The 16,749-nt window shown below is 38.0% G+C and overlaps 4 protein-coding genes across 4 annotated transcripts; 2 read left to right on the plus strand and 2 right to left on the minus strand.

Moving 5' to 3' along the window:
• Positions 720–2,605, plus strand: LOC105170577 (L-ascorbate oxidase homolog). The gene has a single exon (XM_011091400.2). The coding sequence runs from the start codon at positions 841–843 to the stop codon at positions 2,506–2,508; it is 1,668 nt and encodes a 555-aa protein (XP_011089702.1). The 5' UTR covers positions 720–840; the 3' UTR covers positions 2,509–2,605.
• Positions 3,916–6,026, plus strand: LOC105170578 (probable polyamine transporter At3g13620). Its single transcript, XM_011091401.2, has one exon. It carries the CDS (start codon positions 4,018–4,020, stop codon positions 5,422–5,424), a length of 1,407 nt encoding a protein of 468 aa, XP_011089703.1. The 5' UTR covers positions 3,916–4,017; the 3' UTR covers positions 5,425–6,026.
• LOC105170579 (2-oxoisovalerate dehydrogenase subunit beta 1, mitochondrial) lies at positions 6,574–10,576 on the minus strand. The gene is made up of 13 exons (XM_011091402.2): positions 10,165–10,576; positions 9,622–9,733; positions 9,373–9,408; positions 9,177–9,236; positions 9,043–9,100; positions 8,858–8,955; positions 8,681–8,770; positions 8,529–8,597; positions 8,379–8,465; positions 8,040–8,135; positions 7,877–7,954; positions 7,052–7,138; positions 6,574–6,966 (listed from the first exon to the last, which is right to left on the minus strand). Exons 1-13 carry the CDS (start codon positions 10,362–10,364, stop codon positions 6,931–6,933), a joined length of 1,107 nt encoding a protein of 368 aa, XP_011089704.1. The 5' UTR covers positions 10,365–10,576; the 3' UTR covers positions 6,574–6,930.
• On the minus strand, positions 11,081–15,522 carry LOC105170580 (YTH domain-containing family protein 1-like). Its single transcript, XM_011091404.2, has 9 exons — positions 15,335–15,522; positions 14,492–14,568; positions 14,260–14,395; positions 14,024–14,097; positions 13,325–13,921; positions 12,445–13,038; positions 12,149–12,361; positions 11,914–12,060; positions 11,081–11,812 (listed from the first exon to the last, which is right to left on the minus strand). Exons 1-9 carry the CDS (start codon positions 15,360–15,362, stop codon positions 11,567–11,569), a joined length of 2,112 nt encoding a protein of 703 aa, XP_011089706.1. The 5' UTR covers positions 15,363–15,522; the 3' UTR covers positions 11,081–11,566.

Here is a 16,749-nt window from a genome sequence, read left to right on the forward strand (position 1 = left end):
ATTGCCATCACTAATCATCGTCCAAATATCACGAGCTTTCCAAATATCGTACATGATACCCAATTATGATTTAATATGATTGAAATTAAGAAATTTCATATTTTAAGTTGTCATTCACTGTAAGATTGTGAGTTTGAGTCATACGAATATAGGTATTTAGTCTTTTAATAATAGTACGTTATTTCTTTGAATTTATTATTTAATTTAGGGTGTTATTATCTAAGGATAGAAAAAGAAAAGAAAAATTCAATATTTACTAGTTATAGTTAGTATAAAATAAGTATATATTTTTAGATATAAAAGAATAAACTTAAATAAAGTTATAATACAATTACCTAAAATATATATATATATCTATTTGGATAAACTATATAATATAATGTCATAATGATGGTGATAATTTAGATTATCCAAATTGTGTTTGTTTAATTATATATTTAAATTATTAAATAAAGAAAATAAAAATAATTTGTGATGCGCGCAAGAGGAAGATAATATATATATATATATATATATATTAATGATTGCTATTTATTGGCAGGGAAATTTGATAAGAAGGTGGTACAGACGGACGCCGAAGAGATCGGCGAAAAGAGTCTGTTTCGAAAGAAATGAATGGATGAGGAGTAAGAGAGAGAGAGTGGAAAGAGGAGTTGAGCAACCGATCTCCCCTCTCTTTTCCACTATAAAAATCCATTCATGCATTGCCAAATACATCAAGCTCTCTTGCCAGAAGAAGACCTTCTCTTAGCTTTATCTTCTTCTTGGCAAGGAATAAAACACTTAATACAAAAGATAACAGCTTCTTCTGGTTGTGTGGAGTTTGAAAGAAAGGAGAGCATGGTGTTCAACACCAGGATGATCTTTGTCGTGTTGTTTCTCTTTGTCTCGGTCACCTGTGTCAATGCAGGTGACCCTACTCTCGAGCACGAATGGAAGGTCACCTATGGTACCATTGCACCTCTTGGCGTCCCACAACAGGGCATCCTTATCAATGGTCAATTCCCTGGCCCAGCTATCAATTGTACCTCTAACAACAATATTGTCGTCAATGTCTTCAATCAGCTCGATGAGCCTTTCCTCCTCACTTGGGTGGGTATCCAACAGAGGAAGAATTCTTGGCAGGATGGCACTCCCGGTGCTATGTGCCCCATCCTCCCTGGAAAGAACTACACCTATCGCTTCCAGGTCAAGGACCAGATCGGAACCTACTTCTACTTCCCTACCACCGCTCTCCACAGGGCCTCTGGTGGTATCGGTATGCTCAAGGTCCACAGCCGACCCCTTATCCCCATCCCCTATGACAATCCCGCCGAGGAGTATCCTGTTCTTCTTGGGGATTGGTACAACAAGGGCCACAAGACCCTAAAGAGCATTCTTGATTCTGGTCGCTCCATCGGCAGGCCTGATGGCATCCAAATTAATGGCCAATCCAGCAAGGTCGGCGACGCCAATGCTAAGCCCCTTTTCACTTTTGAGGCTGGCAAGACTTATAAATTGAGGGTTTGCAACGTCGGCCTCAGGCTCTCTGTCAACTTCAGAGTCCAGGGCCATACCATGAAGGTGGTCGAAGTGGAGGGATCCCACACCGTTCAGAATCTCTATGACTCTTTGGACCTTCATGTTGGGCAATGCATGTCCGTGCTGGTCACAGCTGACCAAACCCCCAAGGACTACTACTTCGTGGCTTCCAGCAGGTTCGCCCAGCATCCTCTCTCAACTGTGGCCGTCATTCGTTATGCTAACGGAAATGGGCCTGCATCACCTGAGCTCCCACCACCACCTCCCGACAGCACCAAGGGCATTGCCTGGTCCATCAGCCAATTCCGCTCCTTCAGGTGGAACCTCACATCCAATGCTGCACGTCCCAACCCACAAGGCTCCTACAAGTACGGCAAGATCAACATCACCCGCACCATCAAGATTGCTAACTCTCGCTCTTCCTCCAATGGCAAGCTCAGATTTGGCATCAACGGTGTGTCACATGTGGACGCAGAGACCCCATTGAAGTTGGCAGAATACTACGGTGTGGCTGACAAAGTATTCACTTACAATCTGATGAAGGACGAGCCTCAAGAGGGTGACAAAGTGGAAGTGGCCCCCAACGTGGTGAATGGAACATACAGAAACTTTGTGGAGATCATCTTTGAGAACCACGAGAAGACCATCCAAACCTGGCACTTGGATGGATTCTCCTTCTTTGCAGTTGCGATAGAGCCCGGGAGGTGGAGCCCTGAGAAGAGGAAGAACTACAACTTGTTGGATGCAGTGAGCAGGAACACGATTCAGGTGTACCCCAACTCATGGGCAGCAGTGATGACCACATTGGACAATGCGGGTATGTGGAACTTGAGGTCGGAGATGCGCGAGAGAGCATATTTGGGACAACAATTGTACTTGAGCGTAGTGTCTGAAGCACGCTCACTCAGGGATGAGTACTCATTGCCCGAAACACAAGAGCTCTGTGGCATCGTCAAGTCTCTGCCGAAGCCTGCTCCATACACTTGAAGAAGAAGAAGAAGAAGCTACGACCTGCTTAGTCTATATCTATATATAAATATTTTATATAAGTACAGAAGTTTGTGGATGTAAGATTTTAGATAAATATAAATGTTGAGAAAAGTTTTAAGAAATTTTTATATGTAAGTTTAGAAGATTTTATAGTATTTAAAAATATTTTTTAAACAACTTTCAAAACTTCTTACCACATTATTAAAATTAATTTTCATCATCCATTTGAATAGTTAAATCCATAAATACTGATTTGGAGTTCATTTCTAATAACCTAAGTTTCAGTATCCTTTAAAATTTTCTCATTTTTTCTTTATTATTTTACATATTATCTAAGCATAGAAAAAGAAAAAGGAAAAGTCAATATTTACCAGTACCATTTGAAATGACTGGAAAAAAAAATATTAATGTGGCATAATTTACATTGTTTTGACATTTTTATACCCAACTCTATTCATAATCCTCCTCATTCAAAATCATCTTGAAATGCAAAATCCTCCAACATAGAAGTAATTAATGATCATTACACAAGCTACTCTTACTTTTTAACTATCAATAATAGTTTTTGTAATTATATAAAAAAAATATGAATAATTTATATAAACCGACCATAAATTGTGGAGTATGAATATAATTATAGCTTAATTTGATAAACCAAACCTAGAAGAGATTTATTATATTAGAGCATGGCGGTCAACTATTACAAAAATATAAATACACCAAAATTAATGCATAATTAGTGTTTCCAAACTTTTGAGGTCATATTTAACAGTGAGCCATAAAGTCAAGCCATCAGACAATGACTATGAAATAGAGATGGCTACTTACCTAAATATATAATATTATAATCAATGAAATTTATTATATTCTTTTGTTATTTAATATTTTTTACATATTACATCGATTATTTCTATTACATCTAAATTTATTAACAATAGCAGAATAATTGTGGTCTACTGATAAAACAAAACAAGATAAAAGAATATTTTGATTTTTTTTAAGCTTATAAAATATTAAATTTTATTTGAAAATAAAATTTTAAAATATTAAATAAAATGAGAGTACAAGATTTATAAGACATTATTAATATTAATTTTGTATCTGAATGGGGGAATTTAAAATTAATTATGATTTCCTTTAATTTTTTTTATATATAAATTAAAATCGTAATCTTTTAATATCTTATTTTATGATTTATATCCTTTTTTTAGAAAAAAATTAATTACCAAAACTTGTGACTATCTTATTATTATGTAAACTTTATAAAATAATCAAAATGCCCTTCTAGTTATTTTCTCTTTAAGAAAAGTTCTTTTTGGCAAATCACAATAAAAAGGGTAGATTCCTTCGACCCCACCCGCCCGCCCGCCCGCCCATGCAGATGAGCACTATAAATTCCAGTTCCCAAGCTCCAATCATATCTGCAGTCTCCATACCAATAAAATTTACTTCTGAGATTTTCCCCAGTTCTACACTCTCTCAGTTGTTTTCAAACTTACTGTGACAATGTCAACGCTTTCCAAAGAAACCCAACCACCGCTGCCGCCGTCGCTGCAGCAAGAACTTCCGGTTACCACAGCCACCACTCCGGCTGTCAAGAAGAAACTAACCCTCATTCCCCTCATCTTCCTGATCTATTTCGAAGTAGCAGGCGGCCCTTATGGCGAAGAGCCCGCCGTCCAAGCCGCTGGCCCTCTCTTCGCCATCCTCGGGTTTCTGATTTTCCCCTTCATCTGGAGTATCCCGGAAGCCCTGATCACCGCCGAGCTCTCCACGGCCTTACCCGGCAACGGCGGATTCGTGTTATGGGCTGACAGGGCATTCGGTCCCTTCTTCGGTTCCCTTATGGGTACGTGGAAGTTCCTTAGTGGTGTCATAAACATAGCTGCTTTTCCTGCTCTTTGTATTGATTATTTGAAGAGAATCTTTCCAATTTTTTCATCTGGATTACCCAGACAATTAGCCCTCTTGATTTCCACTGTGTTCCTCTCGCTCTTGAATATCACTGGTTTAACCATAGTTGGGTATGTTGCGGTGGCGTTAGGGGTTATCTCCCTCGCGCCATTCATTGTAATGTCTTTGATAGCCATACCCCAAATTCATCCCCACAGATGGATTAGTTTAGGGCAGAAAGGCGTGAAGAAAGATTGGACTTTGTTCTTCAACACTCTTTTTTGGAACCTCAATTTTTGGGATAATGTTAGTACTATGGCAGGGGAAGTTGAGAATCCACAGAAAACATTCCCTTTAGCCCTGTTTTCTGCAGTGATCCTCACATGTTTGGGATACATAATCCCTCTTGTGGCCGTAACTGGTGCAGTCGTGGTTGATCAGAGTAAGTGGGAGACTGGCTTCATGGCCGACGCAGCAAGAACTATATCTGGCACATGGCTCAAAGTTTGGATTGAGATTGGAGCAGTTCTGTCGGCCGTTGGTCTCTTTGAAGCTCAACTAAGCAGCAGTGGTTATCAACTTCTTGGAATGGCTGACTTGGGCCTTCTACCACAGTTTTTTGCTTCGAGATCAAAGCGGTTCAATACTCCCTGGGTCGGTATCTTATTCTCAACTTTGATTGCCATTGGTGTATCTTACATGAGCTATACGGACATTGTTGCCTCTGCCAATTTTTTATACAGTTTGGGTATGTTGCTGGAGTTTTCCTCCTTTCTTTGGTTGAGGTGGAAGTCCCCAGAAATGAATAGGCCTTATAAAGTGCCTCTCCCGTTATATGCCCTTGTTATAATGTGCCTCGTCCCCTCTGTCTTTCTGGTGTTCATAATGGTCATAGCTACCAAGATGGTTTACTTGGTGAGTGGATTAATGACTATTGGAGGAATTGGTTGGTTCTTCCTAATGAGAGTTTGCAAATCAAAGGGGCTCTTACATTTCAAGAGGAATTCGGAGGACCAATGAGTTTTAATATATTTGAGTAGGAAAATTTGTAAAGAAAGTAAATCATACCACATTTGGAGCCGTGGAATTCGGAGTGTGCCAAGAAGAATCCGCTTGCGCATCGCAAGAAAGAGGAATGATGATGAAGATGCTAAGGAGGAGCTTTACTCTTTGGTTACTGTTGCAGAAATTCCAGATGGAGGGTTGAAGGGATTGGGAACCCAAGTTATTGATGAGGAAGAATGATTCTCTGTTTTAAAATCACTTTGCTAGCTGTATAGAGAAGTTGATTTGAAGGATGCAATTCTTCCAGTTTGAGACACGTATCTCATATTAGAATTCACTTGATATTGTTTCTCTTTGTTTTAACGGTCAGAAAGTTAAATTGCTTGTTATGGTTAGATGCATACTCTTATGGGGTTGGCTCTGGCTGCTGGTTATTTTTAGTTATGCTCCTTTTTAGGGGTATTCTAGCAACAGCTCTTAAATGGCTTTGAGTTTAAGCTTGAGAATGGAATTCTCAAAATCGTGTTTGCAGATCAATTATGATCCTAAGAGTGTTTGGTGACTTGAGTTTAAATAGCTTTTGGCTGATGATGGTAAAGAAAGCGTTGGCGTTTCAAGATGATAATTGTTCTGTTTTAATATATAATTATCAATTATTATTATTATATATAAATATTTAATCATGGTAATTCTAGTTAATTTATCTAATAAATAATAAATCATCGTTTTCATCTAAAAAAAATAATCATAACAATCAATGTGCTAATTTTCAAATTAAATATTTAAACTTATCAACAATTATTAGCCTTTGAATATGTTCTTTTAATTTCACTCTTCCTCTCTTATCACTCACCACTACTAAATCTAAAAACAAAGTTATTAATTGAATATAGTGAATAAAGAATTGTTGAAACAAAAAATAACTATAATAATATTAAAAAATGTCAAAATTTTTGAAATTAAATTATTATAAAAAAGTTATATTAGAAACAAGCGAGTACAGTTAAAACAATATTATTGTAAATAAAACGATTCGTATAAAGGGTGAAATTGTTAGAAAGTAAAATAGAAAAGGATTTTATTTTTGAAAACTGCTTTCCACTTAAAACACAGATCAGACGTACTCAATTGCAGGACCAAATCATTTGAGTACTTGCCAACAGATAATAAAAATGTTGTATGTTGTCACACGGTGTGCAATCAACAGATAATAGGAATGTTCCCCGACCGCTCCTTTCTAGTCGCCAATTACCTCTTCTATTACATGTCTTATAATGTAACAAAGCATCATTGCTTTTGTCGTAATAGTTTGTGAATTTGTTAAGTATACAACTGTTCAGATGAGAGTAACAGTACACCAACATCATCAATTCAGATCTCTTTAACATGTTACTAGTGTAATTTCCACACTTACAAAGAGAGGAGAATACTGCTGCTAAGACCTTGGATAGTGATGCATCTTAACCAACTTCATCAAACTATGTACCACGTTTTCTTGAGGAGACAACGGGAGCTGATGGACTAGTAATTTACTGTCGATTTTATTGCATCCAGTATCTATAGACAAGAGAACGTCGCCTTTTGAAATCCATGCTCAAGTATATGGACGATTTTGTGTGAACAATACTAATACAAGACTGACCTTATTTTTGGTTGGCAAGTAGAATGGTTCGAATACAAGAGGAAATGGTGTATCGAGGCCACATACTCTGCTCACTGGAGCTTCGAGCTGCCAATGAATTCAAAACAAGTTTTTGACTTAGTACTGCTAAAAACCGTACGACAACCAAAAACTTCTCAAAGCATGGAAAACTAGAATGGTTGAAATCAGTATCTCATGTGCAGTTTGAATCAATTGGAACAGCAAAGAAATGGTTACAGATGGGAGTACTAAATTGGACATGAACGAACTTAGGAAAGTTGACTAATCTTATGGAATTTGTCTGGATATGATTTATCAGTAGTATTTTAAAATAGACTCGACATGTTACAGCCCAATATGTATTTCATCATCCTTGAGGCAATGTGGAAGTACATGAAATGTGTCATGTGTAAGGCTTCCGATATGTACAATGGGCTAACCACATCATATTCATAGTACACTAAGATATATCATGAGACTGAGCTTCTTTGAGGTTGCTTGATGGGTGATCTTTACACTGGTTGACGGGAAATAGCATCAGCTTAAGTCAGATAATCAACTATGCATGTGTATATAAGATCTACCGACTATAGAATATCCAACAGTTGTAGCAGGATCAGACATATAAACCGTTTTGCTTTCAGTGTATGATCTTTCGGGGGGAAATCCGACTTAATAGAAGACAGCCTTATTCATATTTATGATGCAGCTTACGGGGCCTAGTGGAGACGATGACAGTTCATATATTTGAGAAGAATGGTGGCAAATGAAAAGAGTAGTGCATAATAGAAAGACCTTGAATGGACTCTAACAGTGTATTCTTACCCTCAAAAAGCAGCGTTCAACTATAGAGGCAGCGATTTCAGCACCAAAACCACTGGTTACTGGAGCTTCATGACTAACCTAAAAGGAAGAGGAAACAAATAAGTTGGAAGGCGAGAACAACCTTGATCCAGAGCAAGAGTTTGCATACAGAAATAAATCTCACAAGAAGTCTTCCAGTTTTATTGACAGAGGCCTCCACGGTTTCCTTGTCCCATGGAATTAGAGTTTTTAGGTCTATCAGCTCACAAGATATGCCATCCTATGGAAAAGAATCAAAAACATTTTCAACGCCATGAAAGTTATTCAGAAACATTGAATGGTACTGTTATTAAAGCATGGCTTTAGCACAAATACTATGCTTTCACTGATGTTAACACGCCACAGACAAGTGGAAGGAACTATGATTCCAAAAGAGAAACGTTTAGAGTCAAATGATTTGGTAAAGATTCTCCTTTCAGATACAGCTAAGGAAAAAGAAAAATATGATGGGAGTAATATCTACCTTCTCAGCTTCAACACAGGCCTGCTCCATAATTGACAGCTGAGCTCCCCAGCCGACAAGTGTTATGTCGCTACCTTCACGGATCACCTGAGAATTGAGAAATTGTCATGTACAGCATAAATTTGGAATAAGGAGAAAAAATCTGCATACCTCTGCCTCAGATAAAGGCAACATGTAGTCTTTCTCCGGGACTTCTTCGACAGCAAGCCGGTAAAGCCACTGAGACCATTCAAGTGTGCATTCAGTGAGGGGAAATGATTTCTGTACTGATTACTATAAGAACTAAGCAATTATAGATATACCTTTGGTTCAAAAAACACAACCGGATTTGGGTCACGAATGGATGACAACAGCAAACCTTTAGCTTGTTGAGGACTTCGAGGGATTACCACCTAAAAGAAAGCAAATTACATGAAATCATGCACAACAAGAACCAGTCATTACTAGTCTCAGAGTTCAATTATAAACTCCATGAATACCTTAATACCAGGGACATGACAGAAAAAAGCTTCAGGGGATTGTGAGTGGTAATGGCCACCATGACCCACAGCTCCATAAGGTGCTCTGATCGTTAAACCTGTAAACAGTAGGTATGTTAGAATGCAAAGAAAGCAAGTAAAGAAAAGACGAAACAAGGAGTAGAGGGTACCGCCTCACAGATTACCTCCGCAGTTAAATTGATTGCCACTCCGATATCTAAACTTAGCAGCTTCATTGACAATCTATGAACAAGAATTCGATCAATGCCATGCCATGCAATCTTCTTATATGTGAAAATACTAATAGATAGGAACATGCCTGGTCAAAAGCTGGAAAGATATAATCTGCAAACTGAATTTCAGCTATTGCTCGATTGCCCTAGAATTTGTGATAGTGTAGTGAGCGACAATAAATGTCAGAAACAGGCCACAGTAGAAAAGAAAAAAAAAAAACTTCAAGCTTCAGCTGTGGAAGCTTAAAGATTACATAATCTACAGAATCAGAAAAGGCTCACCATGGCTGCCAGACCAATAGCAAATCCAACAATGCCCTACATCAAAAATCACATCCGTATGATCACCTCTACTTCTAGCACTATTGCCAAAGGAAAATGTATACTAAATCACATTCATGTTTGAAACCACTTCAAGGCTTTACCCCAAGTGAAATGATGCCTGATGGTATATGGAGATTTTTGCATGCTTCCAAACGGAAGCAACACATAAAACAAAACGTCAATGTGCTCACACATAACTAGCGATACCTGCTCACAAAGAGGAGTGTTGAAAACTCGACGTTTGCCAAATCGATCCGCTAACCCGGTGGTGCAGCGGAAAACACCACCGAAACCAACATCCTCCCCAAATACATAAGCACTGAACAAAAGCAGAGATTCATGAATTAATCAAAATTTAAAGGGTAAAGTAAAATGAATAATCAAACAGGTAAAAACCAGCCTAAATCACACAAATCAGCAGCCACATAGGTTGATCCCCTAAGAAATAAGGTATGAAGAAGAACTTTACAAACTCCACTTTTCCTGTTGAATATTCCCTTCTGGAGCTGCTGAAAAACATAACAGATAGCAAAAAAGCACTCAAACACAAACTCAGAAAAGCGCTTCAACTTTAAAAAATGTGAATCACCCCCCCCACGTGGGCTTTTTGGAACAAATAGCGGGGAATCACACACGCCCAGAAATTTCCAGGTGTCTGGACCAAAAAAAAAAAAAAAGAAAAGAACAACACAATAACTCCATAGAAAAACACAGAGAGAGAAAGAGGGGGAGAGGAGAATCAGAAGATACCGAGGATCAGTATCCAAAGCAATGTGAAGGGCTTGGTTGACGGCAGAGAAGAGATTGATGGGCTTAGTGCCCCCACTTTCTTGACCACTCTTCAACTCCTCATTAGCCGTAGACAGCCCCCCCAAACATCTTCCCCCCTTTCCATTAATACTCGAGGAAATAGCACTAAACCTGCCAATTCTCCTCAAACTGCTCGACATCTCCAAATCCTGGCACAAAATAGCAATCTGCCTTGGCTTCAACCAAGTACAATCACCTCCTCGTAGGAATGAATCTGTCTATCCTTCTCATCTCATGGGTCGTGCTTATCGTATTCGTATATATTGAGTTTGGCCATTCTACATTAACTAATTTAATTTCTGTATATGCCAAACTTTTTTAAGCTATCTCATAGTCATTGGCTTTTCCCAGGGAGTAGGATTCTAACTAGCAAAAGGGGACCCGACCCGACTCAACTATAATGCCACTACGGTTGTTAATTGTTATGGTTGGGTAGGTGGATAGATGACTTTGATTGATACATATTATAGTATTTTGTAAACAGTATAGTAATATTACTTTGAATACACAAAATACAACAGTAGCTGCTTGAATTCAACCCGAGCAAGGACAGCCACAATTTAAGCACACTACACGACATGCAATGCAAAAACAGCTCTACACACTGCCTTGGATTTCCGTGTAAGAGTTTGGAACTGGCTCCTAGAGGTACTGTTAATGCAAGTAATTTGTCTTGTCTTGTTTCCGTATAATAGTAGAATTTCTCCTCACCCTACACACCTCATCGTCTTTTCATATTACTCTTTTTAAATACTTGCTTCATGTATTCCAAGAAGATACAACCATACACACATTTTTATTAGAAACACCTAAATTTTTCTTGATGCAGTCATTCATCACAAGAAAACAAAAAAGCTAAAACTAATTGTAGGGCATTCATAAAATAGTTATAGAAACTATAAAAGAGGACATCGTCGTTGTAATCAACTATTAGCACTACCTTTCCTCACCTTGCTTCTACCTCTTTTTTCACCATAAAAAAAAAAAAAAGGCTATAGCTTCACAAGATCGGATCATACTCCCACAAATCATAAAGAAAAAAACAAAAATTAAAAATTGACCAAGAAGAGGAACCACAATAGAAAAGATTTCAACAGAATAAAAGAAAAAGGATACAACCCCTAAAACCCAAACCCTAAGGACAAGAAGCCCTTGCTAGAAACTAAACAAAACCCCCATCCATGTTAAAAATTTCAGATTTGGCGCTTCTCCCCTAGTTTCCACTTGGGGAGTTTATGCTTTCCTGAGAAACAATTGAAGAGGCAGCCCCCATTGCTCCGTGCAAGCATATGTCCATCTCATCAAGTGTTTCCCCACCAGCCCTCCTTCAGCATAGCTGAAGCTAACAACCATTTGCAACCCCATTAGCTACCAGCTTCTTCTCTGGAACAGCAGCAGGCTTTACAGTCTTGAGAATATCTCCGGACTTTGAACTTTCAACAGTCTTGCTATCCCTATTAAGATGAACAGCAGGTGTTGATTCCTTGTTCAAATGAGAGGCCGTTTCGGATGACTTCTCCAGCTTAAGATCAACACTTGTGCTTTCCTTGTTCTTCTCTTCAGTATGTTTGCCTTCCCATACTTGAGCCTACAAAAAGAAGGCAGCAAACAAGCTTACTAAAACCGTATCATAAGAAGTGGAAACCTTGCACACATTCTGAGACCAACATCATCAGAAATGATAGTTACCTGCTTCTGGAACTGCTGCTGCTTGGCTTTCTTCTCCTGAATTCTCTTCTGACGATCCTCATAGAAATCAAAGTCATCCAAGATGCATTGCTTACTTGTATGATCCTTGAAAATATTGAGCAACAGAAGTCCCTGCTCCAATTTAACCTGTAAACAGCAATTTTTTTAACATTTCCAGAACCACCTAACCACGACTACTTAAGCTACCAATCAAATAGATAAGCAACAAGAATACCTCTTGGGTGTCCCTACTATTAGTTACAGGTTTGTTCTCATTATTTTCAAGGGTAATATGCTTCAACAAACTGTTTGGTACATCCTTCACAATGTGCCACTTAACAGGGAAACAACCAATCCACTTGTCCTGCTGCCAGTACTCCACATTCTTGTTAAAATCAACAGGGCCGGTCATCTCTGCAACACCAACAAATTGGCCACTGGTATTGACCTAAAAACAGATATGGATGCATTAGAACAAAATGAATACCACAGACCTCAAGCCATCAGCACCACTTAATACCAGATGCTTACTGAGAAGAAAAGGAAAACAGGGCAGTCCTCAGGTTTCTGTTGAGCATCTTGGTAAGCAGCATCCAGCTTTTTGTTGCCATTAGGTGTGCTAGCCCAGACATTGTACTTGATGCTCTTGTGGACATCATCCTCGCTGTATGACTTGATAATAAAAAACTTTGCATTGGCATAAGTTTCTGGAAAATCTGGTCGGTTGTATTGTTCTCGATCAGGGGTCACACTTGACTTCTTCTCCTCATTATCAGTTGTTCCGCTCATGGAAATGTTTTGCCCTTTGACAGCCAGAGCCACTGGCACAAAGCCCTTCTGATTCTTGGAGCCTTTCGCTCTGGGTCCCCTGTTCAGTTCGTTCAGGCCATCGATGCTCTCATTGCCATAATTGTAGAAGCCATTCCCTCTTCCCCTAGGCTTGTACTTGCTATCGACAGCCATCCAGCCACGTCCACTTGCCCGTGTATCATAACCGTTTGATCCATAGCCCAGACCCGACCTGTAAGCATTTCCGTACTGGCTGTATAACTTGTTGGGGTACATCCTATTTATGTATCCATTAGCGGAATTCATCGCAGACATTGGTCTTGGGTGGTGCAAACCCTGAGAATGAAAAACATGAAAATCTCTACAAGACACCTCTAGTAAATAACTACGTGTTCAATAGCACAAAACATAGTTTGTTAAAATGTTATTCAAATTTACGATACAGCACAGTTCATATTAGCTATCTAAGCATGCATGAAACTCCATTTTGCCATGCATACACAACATCCAAGATGCAAAATCTTGCGGCATTTCAGACGAAAGAATAACTGACAGGAAAAAACAAGAGCAATGGGACAAAACAGTCTTCACAGCATATCAATAGTATCAAGTTAACACATACCATAGGATGGGGTCGAAAATTCTGATTTCTGGTTGAAGGAACAACACCATTTCCATTTGAAGCCGGAGAGGTCATTGAAGAAGTAGTTACAGGCCTTGGCTGTCCATCTGAAAAGTATGGGCTTTCTAACCATGGAAATGGCGATTGCAAACCATCATATCCAAATCTTGGGTCCTGATAACCAGAACCAGGAATTCCTCCAGGCAGTGCACCCCTTCCATAGGATCCATTCACATTAAATGATGCATTTTGATATGCTGCTCTAGGCGGTGCGGCACCATTGTTTCCCTTGGCAACCCCACTATTGGTAATGCCATTAGATTTTGAATTAGTAGAGTCTACCGACAAAGGCGCTTGGTCAGCAGCTGCAGATGCGGTTATCTCACCTTTCCCAGGAGCAGCTGGTGTCGGATACGGACCACTTGTTGGTGTTAACGACTGGAAATAAGGAGTGGGATACTGGTAGTGCTGAGCTCCATAGATCTGACCATCATGTCCCAAAGTTGGAACAGGAGAAGTAGCAGGAGAATAAGGTGCATAGGGAGCATAACCATAGCCATGGTGGTACATAAGTGATCCATTATCCCCATAAACCCCCTGAATTTTCTCAAAAACAGAAAACAAGAAAACATTAGAATATAAAATATGATTAATCTCATGGACAAGCTTAGATATGACACAAAAATCAATTGCACGTACCGGAGTCATCTCAACTCCATCTTGATTCACATATCTGGTGTAGTCCTCCCATTCATTAGCACTCCCGTCGTAGCCTACATACAAATTAAAACATTAAATCAGGGAGAGAAATGAAAAATAAGGGTTTTGAAGGTGAAAGTTAACAATTAAGTAGAAAACAAAAAACTGAAATTCAGAACGAACTGGAGAACACATGCAAACGAGATGAATTTTCAAAATCTCAATTAGCGGCTTACCACCATAATAGTATGCAGTTGAAGGGTAGCCATTTGGAAGGTAGCACATTGTTGGATCCATAAAATCAGGTAATAGAGGTGTGACGGATCGATCTGATTGAATTCCATTAGCAACATTACTAGAATCAATGGAAGGCTGCAAGACACATTAGAACTTACAATCATCAATAAAGCCTGTGCACATGCCTTGCGAAATACAAACACCTATTAACAAATTTTCCCATATAAGCACCTTTTTGGTGGCATCGGGGATTTCAATAGTCTTTGCCTGCGAGTCCAAAGATAATTTCTGCAGTAAATCTGCAGCCTCTATAACAGGGAAGAGTAAAGGAATACATATATCCCACAGGACAGGTACAACTTACTTAAAACATGGACGCAATTAGAAAACAAAGATAAAGGACTACCAACTAGTTAATTTCAAGATTCCAACTAATAAGATAACATCCAATCTTAATTTCATCTTCCCACAATCAAAATGGGAGGCAAAACTACCAATATCATATCATTATTCTATCCTAGTATCAAATTCACCACTTACAGAGGTCTCCGACATGTTGTTAACTTCATAACCAGTATAGAATTGAACAAAAGAAAATTAAAACATATTCTAAGAAAAGCAGCTATAAGCAAATTCCCGACTCTTGGTTGTTCAGGCCGAAAAACATGACTAGCAATACCCAAACGAAAACCAAATCAAGTATCACAGCAGCTAAATCTGCAACGAGAAGGAAAGAAAAATTGAAGAAAAAGAAAAAGAACAAGAAAATCATCCAAAGGATCCAAAATCCCAATAAATCAAGAAAAGCTTCGAACCAGAAGAGCAAGGTATCACAGGCCAATTAACAAACCCACCCCCACAAATCAACAGCGTCACAGTCGACAAGCTCAGATCTGCACACACATACACCAAAACATACAAGCACCCAAACACACACCAGCCCATCCACACAAGAAACCAAAAGTCAAGTTTTATATCAAGCAGAACCACCCAAAAACGCAAGGGAGAAAAATGAATCCAAAGTACGCCATACAGGGGCAACCAAAAAAAAAAAAAAGAAAGAAAAAAGGATACGATCTGCCGGAGGAGCAACGGCGGCCATGAGGCTGAGGGATCTCTTGCTGCGTATAGCGAGAACCGAACCCTAGGAGAGATTGATAGAGAGGGAGGGAGCGGAAGAGGATAATCAGCCGCCACAAAAGAAGGAGCTAAGCGAAAAAGCTTCAAGGGTTTGGGTTTTGGGGCAAGAGAGAGAAAGAGAGGGTGCGTGGAAGGTTTTGGTTCATTTTAAATTGAGCTTAAATTTCAGTTTCGTCCCTAATCGTTTAACTCAATCTAAAATCTACCCCCATCTTCTTCATTGACTTCAAATTAGTCCCTCAGAAAAAATCCAGTATTAATTTCCCACCAAATTACTATAATTTGTATGAAAGAAATTAAATATTTTTTGGCAAAATATATATTTTGATAAAATATAAATACTTTTGCCATACACAAAATATATTTTTCGAATCTAAGGCCTCAACATAAGTGTAGCACATTCTATGTATGTGCATAATTTTTATAAAATATTTGGAATATTTTTTAAAGGTATATTATTTACTTTTTATATAATTAAAATAAAATATAGAGTAAATTATATTTTGTCATCCGAACTATAATTGTTTTAAGCTTTAGCATCTAAACTTTTTTGTGTCAACTTACCATCTCAACTTTACATAATTTTGTATTTTGCCATTTATAATAGTTTTTCAACCAAGTTTTTTGTCGAAAAAACATCACATACAACGCATATGTGATATTTAAGGGTTATGTGATGTTATATTTTTCACATATGTACAACATGTGATGTTTTTTCAATAAAAAAAAATCAAGAAAAAATTGATCATATATGATAAAGTGCAAATTTTACAATGTTGAGTTAGTAAGTTTACACAAAAAAATCCAATGGTAAAATATAAAAAACGAGTTTAGTTTGAATGGCAAAATATAACATACCAAAAATATATATATAAATTAAAGACACCATTAGGGTGCTCTTCAATTATGTATAGTATAGGTAAACATACCTAATAGTTTAAATAATTTATATTAAAATATATAAATAAATATTAATTTCGTATCATGCAGATTTATATACAATGACTAAATTGCAATTGAAATTAATATGAAGGACTAAAATGAACCTTTGGTAAAGTTTTTAGATTTTGGAAAAATTACACAATTTGGTCGAAAATTAATACCTAAAAATTATCGGGCAAACTAATTTAAAAAAATTAACAAGGTAGAGATGATTCTGAAGTTTAATATGAAAATAAAATTTACCACTTAAACTGGTGACTTAAATTCGACCACCTCGGCTTTACTTATCAGTCCCTCTATTTCCTCCCATTCGCCAAATTGACCCATTAAACGAACATCCTCTCCAAATTTATAAAGGAACAAATACTAAAGAAAAAACAAACAATAAAACAGCGGGTTAGATTTTC

This window comes from Sesamum indicum, linkage group LG9 (genome assembly GCF_000512975.1).
Source record: "Sesamum indicum cultivar Zhongzhi No. 13 linkage group LG9, S_indicum_v1.0, whole genome shotgun sequence".
Classification (NCBI taxonomy): Eukaryota; Viridiplantae; Streptophyta; class Magnoliopsida; order Lamiales; family Pedaliaceae; genus Sesamum; species Sesamum indicum.